We start from the raw sequence: 25,255 nt of genomic DNA on the forward strand, positions 1-25,255 counted from the left end.
TGCGTGGCCCTGCGCTCGTTCATCGTTGGTGCCGGCTTGTTTAAACATGCAGGCCAATATGGACAATCTCGTCCATATTAGCATGCAGGGCTATGGAGCCGGGGGGGGGGGGGGGGGGTGAAGAAACTTCACTCCCCCTGTCACCTCCCCCGCCGCCGGGATGCCCGTCTGCCGTCGGGCAGCTCGGCGGTGGATCGCTATGTGTGTAGGGACCTTTTGCTGCATAGTCTAGGCATGGACAGAAAATGAATTAATGAAATGTGTGCTTAATGCCACAAAGAAAATTGTTTCGTTGTGATCTCACTTAGCTAACTTGGCCAATGTCTGCCTAAGTCATTAAAGTAACTTTGACAGTGCATAGAGGAAAATTGATACAAAAAATCTATTTATAGATCTGACAGTAATCTGTGTAACCCTAATTATGGAATACATACTGTTATTGCTAGGTGTGAACATGACCAAATGCTACCACTGGTTAGCTGTGCTCATTGCCATTAATGGGGGGGGGGGGGGAAGAGTAGCTTGACCACAAGTGTATGAATCTGCGTGTATGCGATAAAATTTTGCATTTGGTTTATTAAATGCTAGAGGCCAGGGCAGATACTTGCTATGTCACAGCAGAAAATTAGAAGGATATCACGGTGCGCAAAAAACAGCTGCTGGTGTGGGTATTACTATGACGAGGTTCCTCCTACCTCCAAAACCAGACATGTATCACAACACATAGAATACCACTCAAACCAGCGCTTGTATTGGGATCGCTTTTTTTTTTTTGTGTTCTCCTGGATTCTTTTCTCTCATTATTCAGATAATATTTCAGTATTGTACTGGAAAGAGAGAAAGATAGGCAGGACATAGCGTAAAACCTTTTTAAAAAAAATATGTATTAACAATACAATCCACAAATAGCCATAACATTAGTTGCCAAGTTTGTTAATGGTACGAAAATAAGGGCATTCACAACTGGATTGGATCCTGGTTCAAGTTAGACGGTGGCTAATTGCTGGATTCAGATGAGAACTGGCAACAGACAGTTCTTAAATGCACTTAATGTACCTGATCCTCCCGGCTGCAGCAAGGGATTCCTTCTGGTCCAACTTCACCTCTCTGGATTAGTAATAGTAGTACCATGTCCTCATCCTCCAGGAATCATCCACTGGGACACCCACATGCTCTGACTCTTTCCTGGGTCTTGTTCAAGGTAAGTTCCTGTAGTAAATGTCTAAGGGGCTGTACACACAGGTGAGAAGTGGGGGAGATGTGTGCTGCATCTCTCCCCTGCTCAGCACACAGCGCTGTGCGCGCTGAGCGAGGGGGGTGGCAGGGGGAGTCTCATTTCACCCAGCTGTGAAATGAGTGATCAATAGTGACGTGCAGGGCCACGCATCGCTATCGCTGTGGGGCGCATACACGGAGAGATCCCTGCATAACTACTAAGCAATCTAGACAGATTGCTTTAGAATTTAAGCATGGATCTCTCCGTGTGTACCCCCCTTCAGTCAACCCAAGGTCCGGTTTAAATACCCCTCCCTATTGGTCCTGGCACACCTGGTCTCTATACAAAAAATGTCTAATGTCTGTGACACTTGTGTGCCGGGACCACCCCTGTGTATCACTCGTCGCTATGGAGACTCCAATAGCACCAGCTCGATTGCTGTGGACGGCAATCAGCTGGTGCTATTGGCGCATTCTGTTTAATTCCCCCATTAGAATAATTGGGGGAACACAACTAATTCAGTGTCTTTGCTTTTCTTGTATGCTGTATTACTAGCCGTAAAGGCATATAATGTGCCCCTATGCGTAATCTATTAATGTTTAACAATGTAAGTATTATAGTGCTCCTTTTAAAGGACATTTCTCTTACGACCTAGAGGATGCTGGGGTCCACATTAGTACAATGGGGTATAGACGGGTTCACCAGGAGCCATTTGCACTTTAAGAGTTTGAGAGTGTGGGCTGGCTCCTCCCTCTATGCGACTCCTACCAGACTCTGTTTAGAAAATGTGCCGGAGGAGCCGGTCACAGCTAGGGGAGCTCTCCTGAGTTTTCCTGGAAAAAAGTTTTTCTTGGAGTTTAATATTTTACAGGGAGACTGCTGGCAACAGCCTCCCTGCAGCGAGGGAGTGAGGGGGGGGAGGGGGAGCAGTGTCCACCCTGTGGGGTCTGAGCCACTGTCTCCGCTGACTGGACACTGAGCTCCAGAGGGGTCTGATCGTTCTCCGCCACAGGGGACCACTCGCCCCAGCAGCATGCCACCACCCCCTTGCAGAGCTGAAAAATCAGTGTTGAGTGAGACACCGACCCCCCTAGCAAGCGGGGGGTCGGTGTGAAGATGGCGGCATCAGGGTAGGAGTGCAGTATTAACGGCGCTCCCGGGATGGCTCAGCGGTACATGGTGAGGCGTTATGAGGGGCGCCTTGAGCCAGCGCGACATCCTACACTGGTCCAGAAGCCTGTCTGGGTCCCCGGATCTCAGCCAGCACTAAATCCTCAGGCCAGAATAATCTGATGAAGAGTGGGAAGACGGTGCCATTAAGGGGGCGGAGCTTCTCCTCAGAGCGGACCCAGCAGCGTTCAGCGCCATTTTCCTGACTGCACAGCGCTGACAAGGAGAATCAGGTCCCTCCACAGCAACTCCAGCTATCTACAAACAGTACCATGGGTTTGTAGAAGGGGGGGGAGGCTGCAATACGACTGTGTATCCTATTAAGGTACACAGTCAGCGCTGTGTGTGGGTTGGCTCCAATCTCTGTGTCTCTCTTGCTATTCTTGGGGGGGGGGGGGGGGAACTCGTCTGCCCTCCCCTGTGTGTATGTGTGGAGTGTTTGGTGGTCTCCTTTAGCTATGTCCAGGGACACTGTGTCATATGCTGCAGAGGACTTGTCCTCCCAGGATGATCCCATTCCATGAAATCGGGATAGCACAGGTTTAGCACAGATACCAGTAAGGGAGCCTGAGTGGTTTTCCTCTATCAAATCTTGGATTTCTCAGATTTCTGACAGGGTTGCAAGTAATGAATCCGCAACCCAGGTATTACAGAACTCTATGGCAGTATGGCCCGATTCTGGTATCTCGGGATGCTCCGCTATATACCCCCACAAATGTGCGCTTGTTACATGTCACGCAGGATGACACGGATACCGATTGTGACACCACAGACTGTGATGGGGATGTGTTGCGGGGGTCTGCATCTCTTGCAAAGGTGGTGCAATTGATGATAGAGGCTATCAGGATGTGTTACATATTAATGATACCACACCTGAGCAGGTTGAGGAGGCTTTTTTCACTGAAAATAAAAAACCTCGCTAACCTTCCCTGCGTCAAAGGAATTGAATGCTATATTTGAGATAGCATGGGAAAACCCTTGAGAAAAAATTCCAGATCCCTAAAAGGGTACAGGTGGCGTTTCCTTTCCCTGAGGAGGATAGGAAAAAAATGTGAAAACCTGCCGATTGTTGACGCCTCTGTGTCCAGACTCTATAAGAAGGTGGTTTTACCTGTTCCAGGATCTACCGCCTTAAAGGAGCCGGCTGATCGAAAATTTTATAACACACTTAAATCAATGTACATTGCTTCAGGGGCCATATTACGTCCCACTATTGCTAGTGCATGGATTGCAAAGGCGATAGTAAAGTGGTCGGCTACCTTACTAGAGGATTTGGATACAATGGATAAGGGTGATGTTGAATTATTTTTACGCAACATTCACGATTCAGCAGGTTTTATGGTAGAATCCATGAAAGACCTGGGTTCCATGACTGAGGGAATCTCTTCCATGTCTGTTTCAGCTTGTCGGGGACTGTGGCTGCGCCAGTGGTCGCCGACGTGGAATCCAGAAAGAGTGTGGAGTCCCTACCCTATACAAGTCAGGCTCTCTTTGGGGAAGCTTTAGACACGTGGATATCCACGGCTACAGCGGGTAAGTCTCTGTTTCTTCCCTCAGCTGCACCTGCTCCGAAGAAATCCTTCTCTTCATCAGCAACACAGTCCTTTTCGGCCTAACAAGCCTAGAAAGGCCAGACCGTCCAATACCTTCTTTAGGGGAGGTCGAGTTAAGTCCAAGAAACCTGCCGCTGCAGGTTCCCAGGAACAAAAGCCTGCTTCAGGTACGCCAAAGTCCTCCGCATGACGGTAGACCACGCGGCCTGGAGGTGGGGCCAGTGGGAGCGAGACGCGGACAATGGGAGCGAGACTCGGACAATTCTGTCTGGGTATCGTCCGGCCTGGATCCCTGGGTGATAGATATTGTATCCCAGGGATACAGGCTGGAATATCAAAGTCTCACTCTTCATCGTTTTTTCAAATGAGGCTTACCAGCTCTGCTGGCAGACAGCACTGTCCTACAAGAAGCTGTCCAAAAGTTGGTGGAGGCACAGGTCATTGTACCAGTTCCTCCTCATTCGCAAACCACAGGTTACTATTCGAACCTTTTCGTGGTACCAAAACCGGATGGTTCGGTCAGGCCCATTCTGAACCTAAAATCATTGAACCCCTTTCTAAGGGAGTTCAAGTTCAAAATGGAGTCTCTCAGGGCGGTGATATCAGGTCTGGAAGAGGGGGGAATTCCTGGTATCCCTGGATATCAAGGATGCGTACCTCCACAATCCGATCTGGCTGCCGCATCAGGCTTATCTCCGTTTCGCATTACTAGACTGTCAGTTCCAGGCCCTGCCATTCGGCCTCTCCACAGCACCGAGGGTGTTTACTAAAGTGATGGCAGAGATGATTGTTCTCCGCAAACAAGGGGTGAACATCATTCCGTATCTGGACGATCTGCTGATAAAGGTATCGTCCAAGGAGAAGCTGCTGCAGTCCATTGTTCTCACAACCCGCCTCCTCGAGATCCACAGTTGGATTCTGAACCTTTCAAAGTCACATTTGGAACCAACCCAGAGGTTGTCCTATCTGGGAATGATCGTAGACACAGAAGTGAAAGGGTGTTTCTTCCACAGGAAAAGGCGTTGGTAATAAAATAATGGTCCGGGATGTCCTGAAGCCAGTCTGGGTGTCTGTTCATCAATGCATTCACCTGTTGGGGAAGATGGTGGCCTGTTACAAGGCTCTCCAGTACGGGAGGTTCCACGCTCGGGCCTTCCAACTGGATCTCCTGGACAAGTGGTTAGGATCTCATCTCCACATGCACCAGAGAATACGTCTGTCGCCGAAGGCCAGGATTTCGCTCCTCTGGTGGCTACAATTACCTCACCTTCTGGAGGGCCGCAGGTTCGGGATTCAGGAATGGGTCCTTCTAACCACTGATGCGAGCCTTCGTGGCTGGGGAGCAGTCACTCAAAGGAGTTACTTTCCAAGGAAGGTGGTAAAGTCTGGAAGCCGGCCTGCACATCAACATCCTAGAACTAAGAGCCGTCTACAACGGTCTTCTTCAGGCGGCCCATCTTCTAAGAAATCGGGCCATTCAAGTACAGTCGGACAATGTAACGACAGTGGCTTACATAAACCGACAGGGCGGAACGAAAAGCAGAGCTGCAGTGTCAGAGGTGACAATCATTCTCTGGGCGGAAAAACACGCGTTGGCGCTCTCTGCTATCTTCATTCCGGGAGTAGACAACTGGGAAGCAGACTAACTCAGCAGACACGATCTCCATCCGGGGGAGTGGGGTGTCCATCCGGAGGTGTTCAAGGAAATAACAGACCGTTGGGGGTTACCCCAAATAGACATGATGGCCTCTCGTCTCAACAAGAAGCTTCAATGCTATTGTTCCAGGTTGAGGGACCCACAAGCGGTGGCAGTGGACGCCCTGGTGTCTCCGTAGGTGTTCCAGTCGGGGTATGTGTTTCCACCACTCCCATTCATTCCGAGAGTTCTAAAGCTCTTAAGGAGAACAAGAGTTAAAGCGATCCTCATTGCTCCATACTGGCCAAGGCGGGCTTGGTACGCGGACCTTCTGAATCTCTTGCAGGAAGAGCCGTGGCCTCTTCCTCTTCGGGAGGACCTGCTGCAGCAGGGGCCGTTTGCCTATCAAGACTTACCGCGGCTACGTTTGACGGCATGGAGGTTGAGCGCCTGATACTTGCTCGGAAGGGCGTTCCGAAGAAGGTCATTCCTACCCCGATACAGGCTAGGAATGGGGTAATGTTAAAACGTTACCATCGTATTTGGAAGAAATATGTCTCTTGGCGTGAATCCAAGAAGTTTCCTAAAGTGAGGTTTCAATTCGGACGTTTTCTCCTCTTCCTACAAGCAGGTGTGGATATGGGCCTGAGGTTGGGATCTGTGAAGGTCCAGATTTCGGACCTATCCATTTTCCTTGCCTTGGACCTTAACGTGGTGCTGCAGTTCCTCCAGTCGGATTGCTTTGAGCCTGTACAGGAGGTTGAGGTCAAATTTCTTACATGGAAGGCTGTCACGTTGTTGGCCTTAGCTTCTGCTAGACGTGTGTCCGAATTGGGGGCTTTATTCTGTAAAAGCCCTTACTTGATCTTCCACGAAGATAGAGCTGAGCTCTGGACACGTCAGCAGTTTCTTCCGAAGGTAGTGTCAGCATTTCATATCAACCAACCTATTGTGGTGCCAGTGACTACTGACTCCTCAATTACATCAAAGTACTTGTATGTTGTGAGGGCTCTGAGGATATATGTGAAGAGAACTTCTCGTCACAGAAAGTTGGACTCTGTTTGTCCTATATAATCCCAAGAAAATTGGGTGTCCCGCTTCTAAGCAGACGATCTCTCGCAGGATTAGTTTCACTATCCAGCACGCTTATTCTACGGCAGGATTGCCGTGTCCAAAATCTGTTAAGGCCCACTCTACTCGTAAGGTGGGGTCTTCCTGGGCGGCTGCCCGGGGTGTCTCTGCATTGCAACTTTGCCAAGCTGCAACTTGGTCTGGGTCGAACACGTTTGCAAAGTTTTAAAAGTTAGATCCAGCCCACACACTCAAACTCTTAAAGTGCCAAGGGCTCCTGGTGGACCCGTCTATACCCCATGGTACTAATGTGGACCCCAGCATCCTCTACGGACTACGAGAAAAGGATTTACCGGTAGTTAACCAAAATCCTATTTTATGCTTTCAGTTTGTAACCCGTGCTAGAAAAAGGTATAGAATCATTGGTTTCTAGCAGTCTTGTTGCACCTGGGCGCCAGTTTTCACAGGTTTATTTTGTTGTGTTTTAATATTTTATGTGGGTTTCAGTGTATCATGTTTAGCATTAACATAGTGATTACCATATCTTTTTAATCAGGCAAGTACTGTCTAGCAGGCTGAGAGATTTCCTTTTCTGATTTTGTACATTTTAGAACCACTATGGGAAGATTTTAATTAGACCAGGTAATTTGCTTTGTGTGAAAAAAGTTAGAGGCCTTTTTTCTCACTCTGCAAATTACCCTGTTATCAGTCGTTAACAAACGATCACATGATCTCCAAGCGCCGCCCGTACACACACAGTGAACGGGAAATAGGTCGCAGCGGACCCGGCACCAGTTCACACTTCGCAGCGAGCCTGGTTGAACACGAATTCAACCCTGCTCGCTACCAGGGCCGAAATACCAACCCGGTATTTTTCCCCTGGCACCTTGCAGACCGCACATGAACACGTGTTATGCGTGGTCATGTACCAATAACCCATGTTCATAGCTGGTGATCTGAAAGGGGTATTACTAAGGTGCAGGTTATAGCAACCAATCAGATTCTACTTATTTATCTAGCACCTTTTAGAAGATAATAGCTGGAATCTTGTTGCTATAAGCAACAACTCTACTTCTGTTTATTGTGAATTTCATTTTCGTGTCTGCGGATAATTAAATTCTCCCCCTGAATATTTAACCAGTTGGGTTTTTTTTATGTTCTGGGGTGTTTTAATGTTGTGTGTACAAATCAATGTAAACTAACTTGATGTTTGCAGGGCAAAAAATGCCTTTTAAATAGAAGAAACTGTACACAACAGATTGCACTAAATTCCTTCACATGCAAATATTTTTTGTGGGGCGTTTACTATCCTACATACTGATTCTGCTCTATACAGCGGATTCTCAGGCCCCATGGCATAAGCAGCTGACCAGCCCAGGTCTCGTAATAAGGTGCTCATTTCCTTTAGCTCATTTGTCATCAGACATCCATGTTGCGTTGCCACATCTTGAGAGCCCCAGGCTTACTTTAGGATACATTTATGACCCAGCATAGTCAGCATGAAGTGGTATGAGCATTCTGTGAGCGAAAGCTATTCTAGTTTCTGTAAATGTCAGTTATTTCTCATTGGACATCTGACTGAATGGAATGTAAGTTCACCTTAAAGAAACAGTACATACAAAAAATAAGCTTAATAGTTGCTGACACAGCCTTGAAGTGACATACTCTGTGCTACTGTTACTCTCTCATATTCCACCAGTCCCCTCAAACTGCTTGCATAATCGTAAGATGTATGCTTCTGGGGTGTGGTTGTGCCGCCACCTTACGTCTGACTAGTGTCACCACTTCCATCCCAGGTTCTTGTTTTGTGGTCTGCATATTCCAGGTTTGTACTCTGAGCCTGCTCAAAGCCATTTTCCCTATCCTATATATTGCTTATATTTGCCAATCATTTAAATCTTTCTAAATATTTGTTGTTGTTTTTTTAATGTGCCATGAACTTCAATAAACCAAAACTGCATCTTCAGTGCGTACCAACCACTTTAACTCCTGTCATTTTTCAAATACAGCCTGCAATGTGTCAGGAGTGGATTGGCTGGTACTTTATTTCTCTTCACTTTGACACTCCAAGGCTTAGTACATTTGCCCCTGTGTCTTTAATCTTGAGCTCTGTTTAAAAGTAAGATTCTAGACGCACATCTCACAGTAGATAAGTTGCTGTTACAGGACAAAAAGCTCAAATGTCAAAACATAGCATATAGTATATCATTGATGTGACACTACTGACACCACCATTGTGTTTAAATGGGATGTAGTTATGTGACTGACTGTCAGGAGATCGACGGTAACATTTCCTACCCCTACATCCCGCCCCATCTACATCCCAACAGTTGCCATTCCGACTAGCAGAGACTATTTTTACTCGTCGCCACCGTGCCTGCAGCGTATGCTCACCGCCGGGATCCAAAGTGGCGGTGAAGCAGTTTAAATCCAAGGGGCAGATGTATTAAGCCTGGAGAAGTGATAAAGCAGTGATAAGTAGAAGGTAATAATGCTCCAGCCAATCATGACAGTTAGGAGCTTTAGGGGTCTATTCATGAAGCAGTGAAAACTGTGGAGAAGTGAGCCAGTGGAGAAGAGCCAATCCGCACTGAAGTAACATTTATAATTTGCATACTATAAAATTATACAGAGAAGCTGATTGGTTGCCATGGGCAACTTCTCCAGTGGCTCACTTCTCCACTCTTTTCAATGCTTCATGAATAAACCCCCAAGTCTAAACTGCCCAACACCCCATTTTTCCTGTCTTTTGCAAGAAAAAACATTCATCTGTTGTTTTTTATTTTTCTCTTACGTCTTAGATGTTACTGGGGTCCATATTAGTACCATGGGGTATAGACGGGTCCACTAGGAACCATGGGCACTTTAAGAATTTGATAGTGTGGGCTGGCTCCTCTCTCTATGCCCCTCCTACCAGACTCAGTTTAGAAAATGTGCTCGGAGGAGCCAGTCACGCTTGGGAAGCTCCTGAAGAGTTTTTTGCATTTATTTTTTATTTTCAGGCAGGTCTGGTTGGCACCAGACTGTCTACTTCGTGGGAGTTAAGGAAGGGAACGGCCCAACCTCCCTAGGTTTAATGGTCCCGTTCCCCGCTGACAGGACACGGAGCTCCTGAGGGTCCTATTTGCAAGCCCCACCACGGCGAGCGTACAGACCCGCAGCACGCCGCCTCCCCTAACAGAGCCATAAGTCAGAAGAGTGGTGAGTAGGTGGCCGGCGTCCCGGTTAGCGGGTGGCCGGCTGTAATGGTGTCACAAGGGTAGGAGCACAGGGCTGAGATGCAGGCTGCGCTCCAGGCTTCAGAGAGACTGTGTGACTGCTGTAAGGGGCGAGCTGAAGCCACTAATGATACCCATACTGGCAGTACACTACAGGGGTTTTAACCCACTGTAGAACAATATTTACCTCAGCCAGTATAAAAAACCCGGGAAGACCGCAAGCTATTAAGGGGGCGGGGCTTCATTATGAGCGGATCCAGCAGCTCACCAGCGCCATTTTCCCTCTGCAACTATACACAGGCAGATTGGCAGGGAAGCGCAGCTCCTCCACAAGGACTCCAGAGCACCTCAATGGTACTGGGGGGGGGGGGGGGGGGAGGAGCAATATTTGGTGTAATAAGCCCTATTAAGGATACTTAGTTTGCGATCCAGCTAAACTTGTTCTTTAGCTACAGGGGCGCTGTGTGGCTGGCTCCATTATACTCTGTGTTTCCCCAGAAGGGCTCTCTGTGGGTTAACTGCTTTTAACCTATTTCCTGTGTGTGTGTGTGTGTGTGTGTGTGTGTGTGTGTGTGTGTGTGTGTGTGTGTGTTCTTTCACATTTACTATTGTCAAAGGAGTGTGTATCATGCACAGCAGGGTGTTTTTCTCAATCTGAAGGATCACTGCAGTGTACTCAGGATAATACACATTCTCAGGCGAGTGGATCTGAACCAGTATGGTTAGATTAATTAAAAGGGATGATTTCAAATAAATTGTCCCAAAATGAGAAGGAGACGCAATACATAAGGCAATCTGTTGATGACCTTATGAATAGAATTCAGTGGTCATTCCAGCGTCTCAGACCCCACACTGGCCCAAATCATGCAGGCTGATACCGATGATGATGTACCCGACCCAGAGGAGGGTGAGGTGGACTCGGGAGGGGGGATGCAGCCCTGATAGAAGTTATTAGAGATGTCCTGCACATTCTTGATAAGGTGTCAGGACAAGGAGGAATCTTATTTTAATGTGAAAAGAATTTCTCAGCTACTTTCCCTGCATCTAAGGAATTAAATTCCCTATTTGAAGTAACTTGGGTAAATCCTGACAAGTTTCAGGTCCCAAAACGGTTACTCACATCCTTCCCGTTTCCTCAGGATGATGATTGTTGATGCATCAGTTTCTAGGCTGTCACGTAAGATAGTTTTACCTGTTCCTGGGGCAGCTTCCTCGAAGGATGCTGCAGACCGCAAGATTGAGACCACTCTCAAATATCTGTACACAGCTGCGTGGGTGCCCCAGAGACCCACTATTGCTTGTGCATAGATCTCTAGGGCCGTTGCAAAATGGCCAGGTAATCTAATTGACGGGTTAGATTCCTTATCCAGGGGGGAGATAATTTTACTCCTACAGCATATACAGGCTTCTGCTAACTTTATGGTGGAGGCCATAAAGGAACTTGGTTTACTCAATGTACGCACCACTGCCATGGCAGTGTCAGCACGCAGGGGCTTGTGGCTACGCCAGTGGACTGTGGTTTCCAGGAAAGGCGTTGAAAGGCCTACCTTTCACAGGTGAAGCACTTTTTGGAGATGAACTGGATATGTGGATATCCAAGGCTACGGCGGGTAAGTCTACATACCTTCCTTCCGCAGCTCCTCCTGCCAGAAAATCCTACACTGCTCCAACTCTGCAGTCTTTTCGGACAGCAAAGTTTACAAACAAAACCAAAGGTTCTTCTACGGCCTTCAAAGGCAATAGAGGTAAACCCAGTAAACCAGCAACTGCAGGTTCACAGGAACAGAAACCTGGTTCTGCTTCCTCTAAGCCTTCAGCATGACTGTGAACCGCACTGCCTGGAAGACAGGCAGGTGGGAGCCCATTTAAGATTCTTCAGTCACATATGGGAAACATCATGCCAGGATCCCTGGTTCAAAGATCTTACAGCCCAGGGCTACAGACTGGAGTTTCAGGAACTCCCACCTCACAGATTCTTCAAATCAGGCTTACCAGCTTCTCAAGAAGCAAGTATGACTTTACAGGAAGCAATTCAAAAACTGGTAGAGACTGGTCATTGTTCCAGTTCTGCTTCAGCTGCAAAACCAGGGTGGTTATTCCAACCTGTTTGTGGTACCAAAACCGGACGGTTCGGTAAGGCCTATTTTAAATCTCAAGTTGTTGAACCTGTACTTACGGGTGTTCAAGTTCAAGATGGAGTCTTTGAGAGCGATGATCTCAGGTCTGGAGGAGGGGGAATTCTTGGTGTCTCTGGATATCAAGGATGCGTACCTTCATATTCCTATTTGGCCGCCTCAACAGGCTTATCTAAGGCTTGCCTTACAGGACCGTCACTACCAGTTCCAAGCCCTGCCATTTGGCCTCTCTACAGCACTGAGGGTGTTCACCAAAGTAATTTGAAAAGCTGATCTTTTTCCTCCGCAAACAGGGCGTGAACATAATTCCGTACCTGGTCGATCTGCTGATAAAAGCACCATCCAGGGACAGGTTGGTCAACATTGCCCTCTCAACCCGACTACTCCAGGATCACGGATGAATTCTGAACCTACCAAAATCTCACCTGGAACCAACACAGAGGCTTCTGTTCCTGGTGATGATACTGGATATGGAAGCACAGAAGGTATTCCTTCCATTGGAAAAGGCATTTGTGATCCAGTCGATGGTGCGGGATGTTCAGAAACCAACCCGGATATCGGTGCATCTATGCATTCATCTTCTGGGGAAGATGGTAACCGCCTACGAGGCGCTACAGTACGGAGGGTTCCATGCAACGCCCTTCCAACTGGATCTGTTGGACAAATGGTCTGGATCGCATCTACACATGCACCAGAGGGTCTGCCTGTCCCTAAATGCCAGGATTTCTCTTCTGTGGTGGCTTCAGACTTCTCACCTGACCGAGGGCCAAAGGTTCGGGATTCTAAATTGGATTCTGCTAACAACGGACGCAAGCCTCAGAGGTTGGGGAGCAGTCACCCAAGAGGAACAGTTCCAAGGAAAATGGTCAAGTCAGGAAGCCATTCTTCCGATCAACATGCTGGAACTAAGGGCCATATACAAAGCCCTTCTACAGGCACTGCTGTTTCTATGCAATTTGGCCCCCAGTGCGAGATTTAAAAATGCCCCCCCTCCCCCATTGCCATAAATACCCCCCCCCCCCCCCCCAAAAAAAAAAAAAAAAGAATTTGCGCCTTGATAAAATGGGTGTGGCCTCGTCCACACCCATTTTATCAAGGCGCAAATTCTTTTTATCAAGGCGAAAGACTACCTTTACACCCCAGTTTTTGACCCTTAACCAACAGATCACTGCCACCACAGGGAAATTTTTTTTTTTACCATATTAAGCCCCACACAGTAATGCCCCCTGCACCATATTATGCCACACACTGCAATGCCCTTGATACATTAAATCCCCATTCTACACATTACGGCAGGCAAGTGTCCCCATTTTACACATTACTGCAGTCAGAGTCCCCTTCTACAAAGGGAGAGAAAGTTATACTTAAGTTTGCAGCCGTCCTCCCTCCTACTAGCTTGCTGGCATGCTTCCCTGGCGGCTTCCCGTCATCACTACTCTTCTCGGGGGCGCAGTTTCGTGTAATGATGCGTTTGCATTGTGACATCACGACGCAAACGCGTCATTGCACGAAACTCCGCCCCCCGAGCGGAGTAGTAATGACGGGGAGGATTAGCAGCAAACTGAGCCACCTAGAGCCGCGGCAGGCGTCCCGTGCAAATGCACACCTCGCCCGCCGTAAGAAACGGCTCTGTCTACAGGCATCACATCTTCTTCAAGATCAAGCCATTCAAGTTTAGTCGGACAATGTGACGGCAGTAACGTACATAAACTGACAAGGCGGAACGAAGAGCAGAGCAGCAATGTCAGAGGTAACAAGGATTCTCCTCTGGGCAGAAAGACACGCTGTGGCATTGTCCGCGATCTTCATTCCGGGTGTAGACAACTGGGAAGCAGACACGACCTCCACCCAAGAGAGTGGGGTCTTCACCCGGAGGTGTTCGGGTGCATGACACGTCGATGGGGAATTCTACAAATCGACATGATGGCCTCTCGTCTCAACAAGAAGCTCAAGCGGTATTGTTCCAGGTCGAGGGACCCACATGTGGTGGACGCTCTGGTGACTCCATGGGTCTACCAGATGGAGTACGTGTTTCCACCACTCCCATTGATCCCAAAGATTCTCAAAAGAACAAAAAGGGAAAAGGTACAAGCAATTCTCATTGCTCCGGACTGGCCAAGAAGGGCTACTGGAGATGCTCCTAGAGAACCCGTGGCCTCTACCTCTTCGCGAGGACCTTCTCCAACATGGGCTGTTCGTCTATCAAGACTTACCATGGCTACGTTTGACGGCATGGAGGGTGAGCGTCAAATTCTAGCCCTGGAAAGCATCCCGGATAGGGTTATTCCAACCCTGATCCAAGCGAGAAAGGGGGTAACGTCTAAACATTACCACCGTATTTGGAACAAATACGTCTCTTGGTGTGAGAACAGGAGATTTACTGCGGTGGAATTTCAACTGGGACGTTTTCTCCTTTTTCTGCAGTTAGGTGTGGATGTGGTCCTACGTTTGGGCTCCATAAAAGTCCAGATTTCGGCCTTATCCATTTTCTTCCAGAAACTATTGGATTCTCTCCCTGAAGTTCAGACATTTTTGTGGGGGGTCCTGCACATCCAACCGCCCTTTGTGCGGTATCCGTTCACATGGTTGACAATGTTATGGTCGACAGTCATTAGGTCGACCACTATTGGTCGACGTTGACATGGTCGACACGTGAAAATGGTCGACACGTGAAAAGGTCGCCATGAGTTTTTTTTTTTCTTTTTTTTTTTCTTTTGGGGAACTTTTCCATACTTTACGATCCACATGGACTACGATTGGAACGGTAATCTGTTTCGAGCGAAGCGGTAGCGGAGCGAAGGCACCATGCCCGAAGCATGGCGAGCGAAGCGGTGCACTAATTGGGGTTCCCAGTCACTTTACGCAAAAAACGACACAAAAAAAGTTACTCATGTCGACCTTTTCATGTGTCGACCACATGTCCATGTCGACCATGTCAATGTCGACCTATAGTGGTCGACCTAATGACTGTCGACCATAACATGGTCGACCATTCATACCGGAACCCCTTTGTGCCTCCTGCGGCACCTTGGGATCTCAACGTGGTGTTGCAGTTCCTGCAATCGGAATTGTTTGAGCCTTTACAGGACGTAGACGTCAAGTTTCTTACGTGGAAGGCCGTCACACTGTTGGCATTGGCTTCTGCAAGGTGTGTGTCGGAGCTGGGGGCGTTGTCTCACAAGAGCCCCTATTTGATTTTTCATGAAGAACTCATCAGCAATTTCTTCCTAAATTGGTGTCTGCGTTTCATATCAACCAACCTATTGTAGTTCTGGTGGTTACGGACACCTCTGCTACGTCAAAGTCCTTGGATGTTGTGAGGGCTTTGAAGATCTATGTGATGCAGACAGCTCGTCACAGAAAATCTGACTTGCTGTTTGTTCTCTCTGATCCCAATAAACTTGGGTGTCCTGCTTCAAAGCAGACAATTGCACGCTGGATCAGGCTTACTATCCAGTATGCTTATTCCACGGCAGTTTTGCGTGTCCAAAATCTGTGCAGGCCCGCTCTACTAGGTCGGTGGGTTCTTCATGGGCGGCTGCCCGGGGTGTCTCGGCTTTACAGCTCTGCCGAGCAGCTACTTGGTCGGGTTTGAACACGTTTGCTAAGTTCTACAAGTTTGATACTTTGACCAAATTGAAGGTCCTCATAAGCCAATCAGTTCTGCAGGAACCTCAGTGCTCTCCCACCCGGTTTGGGAGCTTTGGTACATCCCCATGGTACTAATATGGGACCCCAGTATCTTCTAGGACGTAAGAGAAAATTTTAATTACCTACCGGTAAATCCTTTTCTCGTAATCCGTAGAGGATACCGGGCGCTGGATACTGCTCTGTTACTTGGTTAAGTATTATTGGTTTAGCAGTTGCTGTTCCTGATTTAAAGTTTGGTTAGCTTGGCTTTCCTCTAGTTTGTGTGTGCTGGTTCGGAATCTCACCACTATCCTATTATATCCTTCTCTCAAAGTATGTCCGTCTCCTCTGGCACATTTTCTAAACGGAGTCTGGTAGGAGGGGCATAGAGGGAGGAGCCAGCCCACACTATTTATTTCTTGAAGTGCCCATGGCTCCTAGTGGACCTGTCTATACCCCATGGTACTAATATGGACCCCAGTATCCTCTATGGACTACGAGAAAAGGATTTACCGGTAGGTAATTAAAATCCAATTATTATTTTTTCTGGAAGCAGAGGGAACATGCTGTGTTGAATATAAACACACAGGTTGTTTTGTATTTGAATCTCTGCAACTGAGGGTGGATTACAGAAGCATCTACAAAGTGTGTGGTGGCAGTAATGCCTGTCTGGTTATTTTTTATTCAATGTCTACCTACAATGCATTCTAATGGGTGCACATCTCTCCCTTTACCAATAAAGGGGAGTATTCAATTAGTGCCGTTTTTTCGACAAGTCGAAAAAACATCACTTTTCGCCTGGTTTTAGGTCGAATTTACGTTTCACCTATTCAGTGCCCGTGCCGGTTTTTCAACTTGTCGACAAATCCTGGTGAAAACCATGTGTATTGGCGAATTAATTGGTCGATACGTGTTTTGGTGAAGTCGCAGGCGTTTTTGCTGATTCGACAACAGAAGTGAAACGGCATGGGCGAAAATGGATAAAAAAAAAGGGCGAAAATGCCGCAATTCAATACCTTTTGTCGAATTAGTGCTGTTTTTTTTATCAGTGCTGTGTGAGTCTAGGCTTGTGTACCTCTACACCAGGCATTCCCAACCACGGTCCTCAAGGCACACCAACAGTGCAGGTTTTAGTGATATCCAGGCTGCAGCACAGATGATTCAATCAAAATAACTAAGGTACTAATTAGGTCTCCTGTGCTCAAGCCTGGATATCACTAAAACCTGCACTGTTGGTGTGCCTTGAGGACCGTGGTTGGGAATGCCTGCTCTACACTATCATCCCCAATGTCTCCCTAAATATGTAAAAGTATAAAATGGCATCATTTTGTGAGGAAAATAGAAATACAATTGTAATACTATGATTATGTGGAGGCCTGGTGCTGTAGTCCCACCCTCCCCAATCTTTGGGTGCGCAAAACAAATGAATTCCCCCCCATCTGTCTAAAGTTACGGGAGATTGCAGGGTGCAATTAAATTGAGTTTTTTTTTCGCCCTGAATACGCCCAAAAAGGCCAGGTAGCTAAATTTGACCAAACGAATGGGCGCAGCGCAAAAGGTCCCTTTTGATGGCTCAAATGAGTAGTAGTTTTTTTTTTTTTTTTTTTTTGCACATTTCAGCTCGCATCCCTCGCCGGTGTGAACTGAAATGCTTGCATCTGCAGCCATCGCATCCGAACGGAGATACCATTGAATAGCTCCATTTGGGTGCCATCTGCTGGCTGCCAGCAGAAAAACACTTCAATTCCGCCCTTAATCTGGTCCTGGTGAAGAGTTCTTTAATGTCTTCTCTGCTGGGAAACATCGCTGTGACCTGACAACTGTACCACACTTGTCTCTTACAGAAAACCAATAGTTCTAGGCTTTTTATATTTTATATATTTAGGTAAGGTGACCCCTGCTGTTTTTTTATTATTTTTAACTATAAAACGGTCTCTTACAATCTTGCTTGCAAAAAATATGTCCGAACCTTTTTTTAAACAAGTTTTAGCATCTTAACTGTTTCTAAAGGGCCCCATACACTAATGCGACATGTCCGACAGTCATGTCGCAGGCGATCACCCCGGCAGCCTCCTGGGCGGCAGGATCGCATACGATACATCGCATGCAAAAGGACCGCATATGATGTATCGTATGCAATCCCAGCCATGCCTGCGGGGTCGGACATGATCGTTAGTGCAGCACATTCAATCTAGGGGATCCAATGCTCACGGGAACGCGCTTCGGATCAGAAACCCCTCCAAAATGCCCGATTTCACCCGATATATCGGCCCAAAATCGGGCATTATCGTTCTAGTGTGTGGGGTCCTTATGTGCAATTTTTGTGTTGCTTCTGGCCAGGCAGTACAGTACTTTATAACTCCTCTGCAGCAGAACCAAAACAATTTTGTGAATAATTTTTTGCACATTTATGTTTCTAAACTTAGGAAAGTACAGCCCTTTGCTATAAATGAGCAACTGTGTATATCTGTCTGAACCTAATACAGTACTTCACGGCAATGAATTTATTTAAAAAATTTAATATTTCATTTGTCTCTTTCTAGACTATGAGAAGACACAGAAATGAATTAACGATTGAGCTGCGAAAGGTAATTTTTAATTCTTTCTGAGAGGATAGAAACTCAATATTATGTATTGTGTGCTTCCCTTATAGCCTGGATGTGTCAAGAATGTGGGACTATAGGGGAAAGTGTGATAAAAAGGGGAAACGTGCTATAGGCAGCTCTGGTATATTTTGACTAAAAAATAAGTCAGTCAAGCTTAATGTTTTTATGCACCATTTTGTTTAGTGTATTTTACGTTTCATGCATTGCACAAAAGGCTTAGGAATTAGGTTGTTTTTAATTGCAATGCTTTACTGTTGTATTGTTAACAAAATCTCACTACACTTTATCCAGTCATACTTTCTTCAAATGACCCCCTACCACATACACCTATCCTCGAATGGCCCTGTTTGGTGCACCACAGACTTTTTTTTTTTTTAAATGTGTCTGTATTTGGTACCGATTTTTTTTATTTTTTTAAAGACAATATTGCTCCCGCACACACTTTCTCTACAATGTGTAGGTGCTAGGTCATGTATAATAATAGAAAAACAGAACCAAAAAAATTCCAGCAAAGGGTATAATTAGGTAAACCAGCACACCACCTTCTAAAGTGCAAAATAGCACCCAATGGCCTGTTTTGGCTGTTATCTTTGTCAAGGGTCAGCCACTGACCCTTGACAAAGGTGATAACCGAAACGGGCGAGTGGGATGGCTATGTGCAGCTAACTGATGATAATGTCCTTTTATATGGATGAGTATGATGCTGCTATTGATATATCCCTGATATGGATTAATATGATGCTGCTAATGTAAAGGCTTTCTTTTTCATACGTCCTAGAGGATGCTGGGGTAACCATAAGAACCATGGGGTATAGACTGGATCCGCAGGAGACATTGGCACTTTAAGACTTTGAATGGGTGTGAACTGGCTCCTCCCTCTATGCCCCTCCTCCAGACTCCAGTTTTAGAATTGTGCCCAGGCAGACTGGATGCACACTGAGGAGCTCTACAGAGTTTCTCGGGAAAAGACTTTTGTTAGGTTTTTTATTTTCAGGGAGACTGCTGGCAACAGTCTCCCTGCTTCGTGGGACTTAGGGGAGAGAAGTCAGACCTACTTCTAGTGAGTTTAAAGGATCTGCTTCTTGGCTACAGGACACCATTAGCTCCTGAGGGTCTGATCGCTAGGTACGCCTAGATGCTCGTTCCCAGAGCCGGCCGTCACCCCCCTTGCAGAGCCAGAAATCAGAAGACAGGTGAGTAGAAGAAGCAAAGAAGACTTCAGTGATGGCTTCTGAGGTACCGCACAGCGATCGCACGCTGCGCGCCATGCTCCCACTACACAGCGGCACTACAGTGTGCAGGGCGCGGGGGTGGCGCCCTGGGCAGCATATAAACCTCAAAGGAGACTGGCTATAGGGGACATAGTGCCGGGCACTGTCCTAACCCCCGCCAGTATAAATATTTAAAAATAGCGGGACTGAAGCGCGCCATTACGGGGGCGGAGCTTAGCCCTCACAGCTCACAACAGCGCCATTTTCTCTACAACAGGCTGCAGAGACGCTGGTCCTTCCTCACACTGCTGCATAAGTATCAGGGTGAAAAACGGGGGGGGGGGGGCACAGTAAATTTGCTGCAATATATGTGTGTTATAAAAGCGCTGCAGGTCTGAGGCATTGTTTAGTGTTGTCAGAACCGTTGGTGAAGCGCTGGGTTGTGAGCTGGCAAACTCTGTGTCTCTGTCAGACTTTAGGTGGGTCTGTTCCCTATATACTCAGTGTATGAGTGAATGGTGACTACACGTGTGTCGGCATGTCTGAGGCAAAGTGCTCTTCCCAGGAGGAGACTGTATTAGGGACACAAACTGCTGTGGGAGTGACCCTGTCGGCACTGCCGACTCCTGATTGGGTAAATGTGTTGAATGCTTTGAATGCAAATATGGCTCTTATTAATAAGAGATTGGATAAATTTGAGTTTCAGAACCAGGCATGGAAGAAATCTGTGGAGGATGTGTTACAAGTCCTGACCCCCTCGGGGTCACAAAGGCGATCGTTTGCTCAGTTGGCAGAAACAGATACCGACACGAACTCTGACTACAGTGATACCAGATTAGATCCAATTTTGTCATAGAGCATTCGGTACATGATTGTGGCGATAAAAGACGTATTACATATCTCGGAAGACCCTCTTGTTCCTGACAAAAGGGTCTGTATGTATAAGGGAAAGAAACCTGAGGTAACGTTTCCTCCCTCTCATGAACTGAACACTCTATTTGAAAAGGTTTGGGAAAATCCTGACAAAAGTTTCAGATTCCCAAAAGGATTCAGGTGGCGTATCCGTTTCCCTCGGGGGATAGGGAAAAGTGGGAGTCACCCCCCATTGTGGACAAGGGTCTAGCACGGCTGTCCAAAAAGGTGGCTCTTCCGTCCCCTGACACGGCAGCCCTTAAGGATCCTGCGGATCGTAGGCAGGAAACTACATTGAAAACCATTTGTCACCACCGGTACGCTGCTCAGGTCAGCCATTGCATCTGCCTGGGTGAGTAGTACTATTGAAAAATGGGCTGATAGCTTGTCTTCTGAGATAGATACCCTGGATAGGGATAGCGTTCTCTTGACACTAGGTCATATCAGGGACGCTGCAGCCTAACTAAAGGAAGCTGCGAGGGATATCGGCCTCTTGGGTTCGAAAACCAATGCCATGGCAGTCTCAGCTAGGAGAGCATTGTGGATTCCTCAGTGGAATGCTGATGCTGATTCTAAGAGAAATATGGAGTCTCTACCACAGGCTTTCCCAACCTCGGTCCTCAAGGCCCACCAACAGTCCAGGTTTTAGCGATATCCAGGCTTCAGCACAGGTGACTTAATTAGTAGCTCAGTTATTTTTATTTCTCTGACGTCCTAGTGGATGCTGGGAACTCCGTAAGGACCATGGGGAATAGCGGCTCCGCAGGAGACTGGGCACAAAAGTAAAGCTTTAGGACTACCTGGTGTGCACTGGCTCCTCCCCCTATGACCCTCCTCCAAGCCTCAGTTAGATTTTTGTGCCCGGCCGAGAAGGGTGCATTCTAGGAGGCTCTCCTGAGTTTCTTAGTAAAAGTTTAGTTTTAGGTTTTTTATTTTCAGTGAGACCTGCTGGCAACAGGCTCACTGCATCGAGGGACTAAGGGGAGAAGAAGCGAACCTGCCTGCTTGCAGCCAGCTTGGGCTTCTTGGCTACTGGACACCATTAGCTCCAGAGGGACCGAACACAGGCCCAGCCTCGGAGTCCGGTCCCAGAGCCGCGCCGCCGGCCCCCTTACAGAGCCAGAAGCAAGAAGAGGTCCGGAAAATCGGCGGCAGAAGACATCAGTCTTCACCAAGGTAGCGCACAGCACTGCAGCTGTGCTCCATTGCTCCTCAGGCACACTTCACACTCCGGTCACTGAGGGTGCAGGGCGCTGGGGGGGGGGGCGCCCTGAGCAGCAATAGAAACACCTTGGCTGGCGAAAATACATCACATATAACCCCCAGGGCTATATGGATGTATTTTAACCCCTGCCAGAATACAGCAAAAAGCGGGAGAAAAGTCCGTCGAGAAGGGGGCGGAGCCTATCTCCTCAGCACACGGGCGCCATTTTCCCTCACAGCTTCGCTGGAAGGACGTCTCCCTGACTCTCCCCTGCAGTCCTGCACTACAGAAAAGGGTAAAACAAGAGAGGGGGGCACTAATTAGGCGCAGTATAAATAAAACAGCAGCTATAAGGGGAAAAACACTTCTATAAGGTTATCCCTGTATATATATATATATATATATATATATATATATATATATATATATATATATATATATATATATATATATATATAGCGCTCTGGTGTGTGCTGGCATACTCTCCCTCTGTCTCCCCAAAGGGCTAGTGGGGTCCTGTCCTCTATCAGAGCATTCCCTGTGTGTATGCTGTGTGTCGGTACGATTGTGTCGACATGTATGAGGAGAAAAATGGTGTGGAGGCGGAGCAATTGCCTGTAATGGAGATGTCACCCCCTAGGGAGTCGACACCTGAGTGGCTGAGCTTATGGAAGGAATTACGTGACAGTGTCAGCTCTTTACAAAAGACGGTTGATGACATGAGACAGCCGGCTACTCAGCTCGTGCCTGTCTAGGCGTCTCAAAAGCCATCAGGGGCTCTAAAACGCCCGTTACCTCAGATGGCAGATACAGACGCCGACACGGATACTGACTCCAGTGTCGACGATGAAGAGACGAATGTGACTTCCAGTAGGGCCACACGTTACATGATTGATGCTATGAAAAATGTTTTACATATTTCTGATAATACAAGTAACACTAAAAAGGGTATTATGTTTGGTGAGAAAAAACTGCCTGTAGTTTTTCCTGCACCTGAGGAATTAAATGAAGTGTGTGATGAAGCGTGGGTTTCCCCCGATTAAAAAACTGATAATTCCTAAAAGGTTATTAGCATCATACCCCTTCCCGCCAGAGGATAGGGCACGTTGGGAAACACCCCCTAAGGTGGATAAAGCGCTCACACGTTTGTCAAAACAGGTGGCACTACCGTCTCCTGATAGGGCCGCCCTTAAGGAACCTGCTGACAGAAAGCAGGAGAATATCCTAAAATGTATATACACTCACACGGGTGTTATACTGCGACCAGCAATCGCCTCAGCCTGGATGTGCAGTGCTGGGGTGGCTTGGTCGGATTCCCTGACTGACAATATTGATACCCTGGATAGGGACAGTATATTACTGACTATAGAGCATTTGAAAGATGCATTTCTATATATGCGTGATGCACAGAGGGATATTTGCCGACTGGCATCAAGAGTAAGTGCGCTGTCCATTTCTGCCAGAAGAGGGTTATGGACGAGGCAGTGGTCAGGTGATGCTGATTCCAAAAGGCATATGGAAGTATTGCCTTACAAAGGGGAGGCGTTATTTGGGGTAGGTCTATCAGACCTGGTGGCCACGTCAACTGCTGGGAAATCCACATTTTTACCCCAGGTAGCCTCTCAACATAAGAAGACGCCGTATTATCAGGCGCAGTCCTTTCGGCCCCATAAGGGCAAGCGGGCAAAAGGCTCATCATTTCTGCCCCGTGGCAGAGGGAGAGGAAAAAGGCTGCAGCAAACAGCCAGTTCCCAGGAACAGAAGCCCTCTCCTGTTTCTGCCAAGTCCTCAGCATGACGCTGGGGCTTTACAAGCGGACTCAGGCACTCCCCTAAAGTCTGCTTTACCGATGTCTCCCTCCGACAGGGAGGCTGTATTCCCAGCAGGTGATAATCAAGATACCCCTCCTGCAACAGGGACAGGGGTATTATTCCACGCTGTTTGTGGTACCGAAGCCGGACGGCTCGGTGAGACCTATTTTAAATCTGAAATCCTTGAACACTTACATACACAGGTTCAAATTCAAGATGGAGTCACTCAGAGCGGTGATTGCGAACTTGGAAGAAGGGGATTATATGGTGTCTTTGGACATCAAGGAGGCTTACCTCCATGTCCCAATTTACCCTTCTCACCAAGGATACCTCAGGTTTGTGGTACAGAACTGTCACTATCAGTTTCAGACGCTGCCGTTTGGTTTGTCCACGGCACCCCGGGTCTTTACCAAGGTAATGGCCGAAATGATGATACTCCTTCGAAGGAAGGGAGTTTTAGTTATCCCGTACTTGGACGATCTCCTGATAAGGGCAAGATCCAGGGAACAATTGGTAGTCGGGGTAGCACTATCTCAAGTAGTGTTGCGGCAGCACGGTTGGATTCTCAATATTCCAAAATCGCAGCTGATCCCGACGACACGTCTTCTATTCCTAGGGATAATCCTGGACACAGTCCAGAAAAAGGTGTTTCTCCTGGAGGAGAAAGCCAGGGAGTTATCCGACCTAGTCAGAAACCTCCTAAAACCAGGCCAAGTGTCAGTGCATCAATGCACAAGGGTCCTGGGAAAAATGGTGGCTTCCTACGAAGCAATCCCTTTCGGCAGATTCCACGCAAGAACTTTCCAGTGGGACCTGCTGGACAAATGGTTCGGATCGCATCTTCAGATGCATCAGCGGATAACCCTGTCACCAAAGACAAGGGTGTCTCTCCTGTGGTGGTTGCAGAGTGCTCATCTTCTAGAGGGCCGCAGATTCGGCATTCAGGACTGGGTCCTGGTGACCACGGATGCCAGCCTGCGAGGCTGGGGAGCAGTCACACAGGGAAGAAATTTCCAGGGCTTGTGGTCAAGCCTGGAGACATCACTTCACATAAATATCCTGGAGCTGAGGGCCATTTACAATGCTCTAAGCCAAGCAAGACCTCTGCTTCAAGGTCAGCCGGTGCTGATCCAGTCGGACAACATCACGGCAGTCGCCCACGTGAACAGACAGGGCGGCACAAGAAGAAGGAGGGCAATGGCAGAAGCTGCAAGGATTCTTCGCTGGGCGGAAAATCATGTGATAGCACTGTCAGCAGTGTTCATTCCGGGAGTGGACAACTGGGAAGCAGACTTCCTCAGCAGGCACGACCTCCACCCGGGAGAGTGGGGACTTCACCCAGAAGTCTTCCACATGATTGTAAACCGTTGGAAAAAACCAAAGGTGGACATGATGGCGTCCCGCCTCAACAAAAAATTGGACAGGTATTGCGCCAGGTCAAGGGACCCTCAGGCAATAGCTGTGGACGCTCTGGTAACACCATGGGTGTACCAGTCAGTGTATGTGTTTCCCTCCTCTGCCTCTCATACCCAAGGTACTGAGAATTATAAGACGGAGAGGAGTAAGAACTATACTCGTGGCTCCGGATTGGCCAAGAAGGACTTGGTACCCGGAACTTCAAGAGATGCTCACAGAGGACCCGTGGCCTCTACCTCTAAGAAGGGACCTGCTCCAGCAAGGACCCTGTCTGTTCCAAGACTTACCGCGGCTGCGTTTGACGGCATGGCGGTTGAACGCCGGATCCTGAAGGAAAAAGGCATTCCGGAAGAAGTCATTCCTACCCTGATCAAAGCCAGGAAGGATGTGACCGCAAAGCATTATCACCGCATTTGGCGGAAATATGTTGCGTGGTGGGAGGCCAGGAAGGCCCCAACGGAGGAAT

The 25,255-nt window shown here is 47.7% G+C and overlaps 1 protein-coding gene across 1 annotated transcript in view; it reads left to right on the forward strand.

The window, feature by feature from the left end:
- The window catches only part of KPNA3 (karyopherin subunit alpha 3), a 193,697-nt gene that overhangs the window by 43,346 nt on the left and 125,096 nt on the right, over nt 1–25,255 (forward strand). Inside the window, exon 2 of the mRNA XM_063951971.1 lies at nt 18,173–18,217. Coding sequence (XP_063808041.1) covers nt 18,173–18,217 — 45 coding nt within the window. The remainder of the gene's footprint in view (nt 1–18,172; nt 18,218–25,255) is intronic.

This window comes from Pseudophryne corroboree, chromosome 2 (genome assembly GCF_028390025.1).
Source record: "Pseudophryne corroboree isolate aPseCor3 chromosome 2, aPseCor3.hap2, whole genome shotgun sequence".
In the NCBI taxonomy this organism is placed as follows: domain Eukaryota; kingdom Metazoa; phylum Chordata; class Amphibia; order Anura; family Myobatrachidae; genus Pseudophryne; species Pseudophryne corroboree.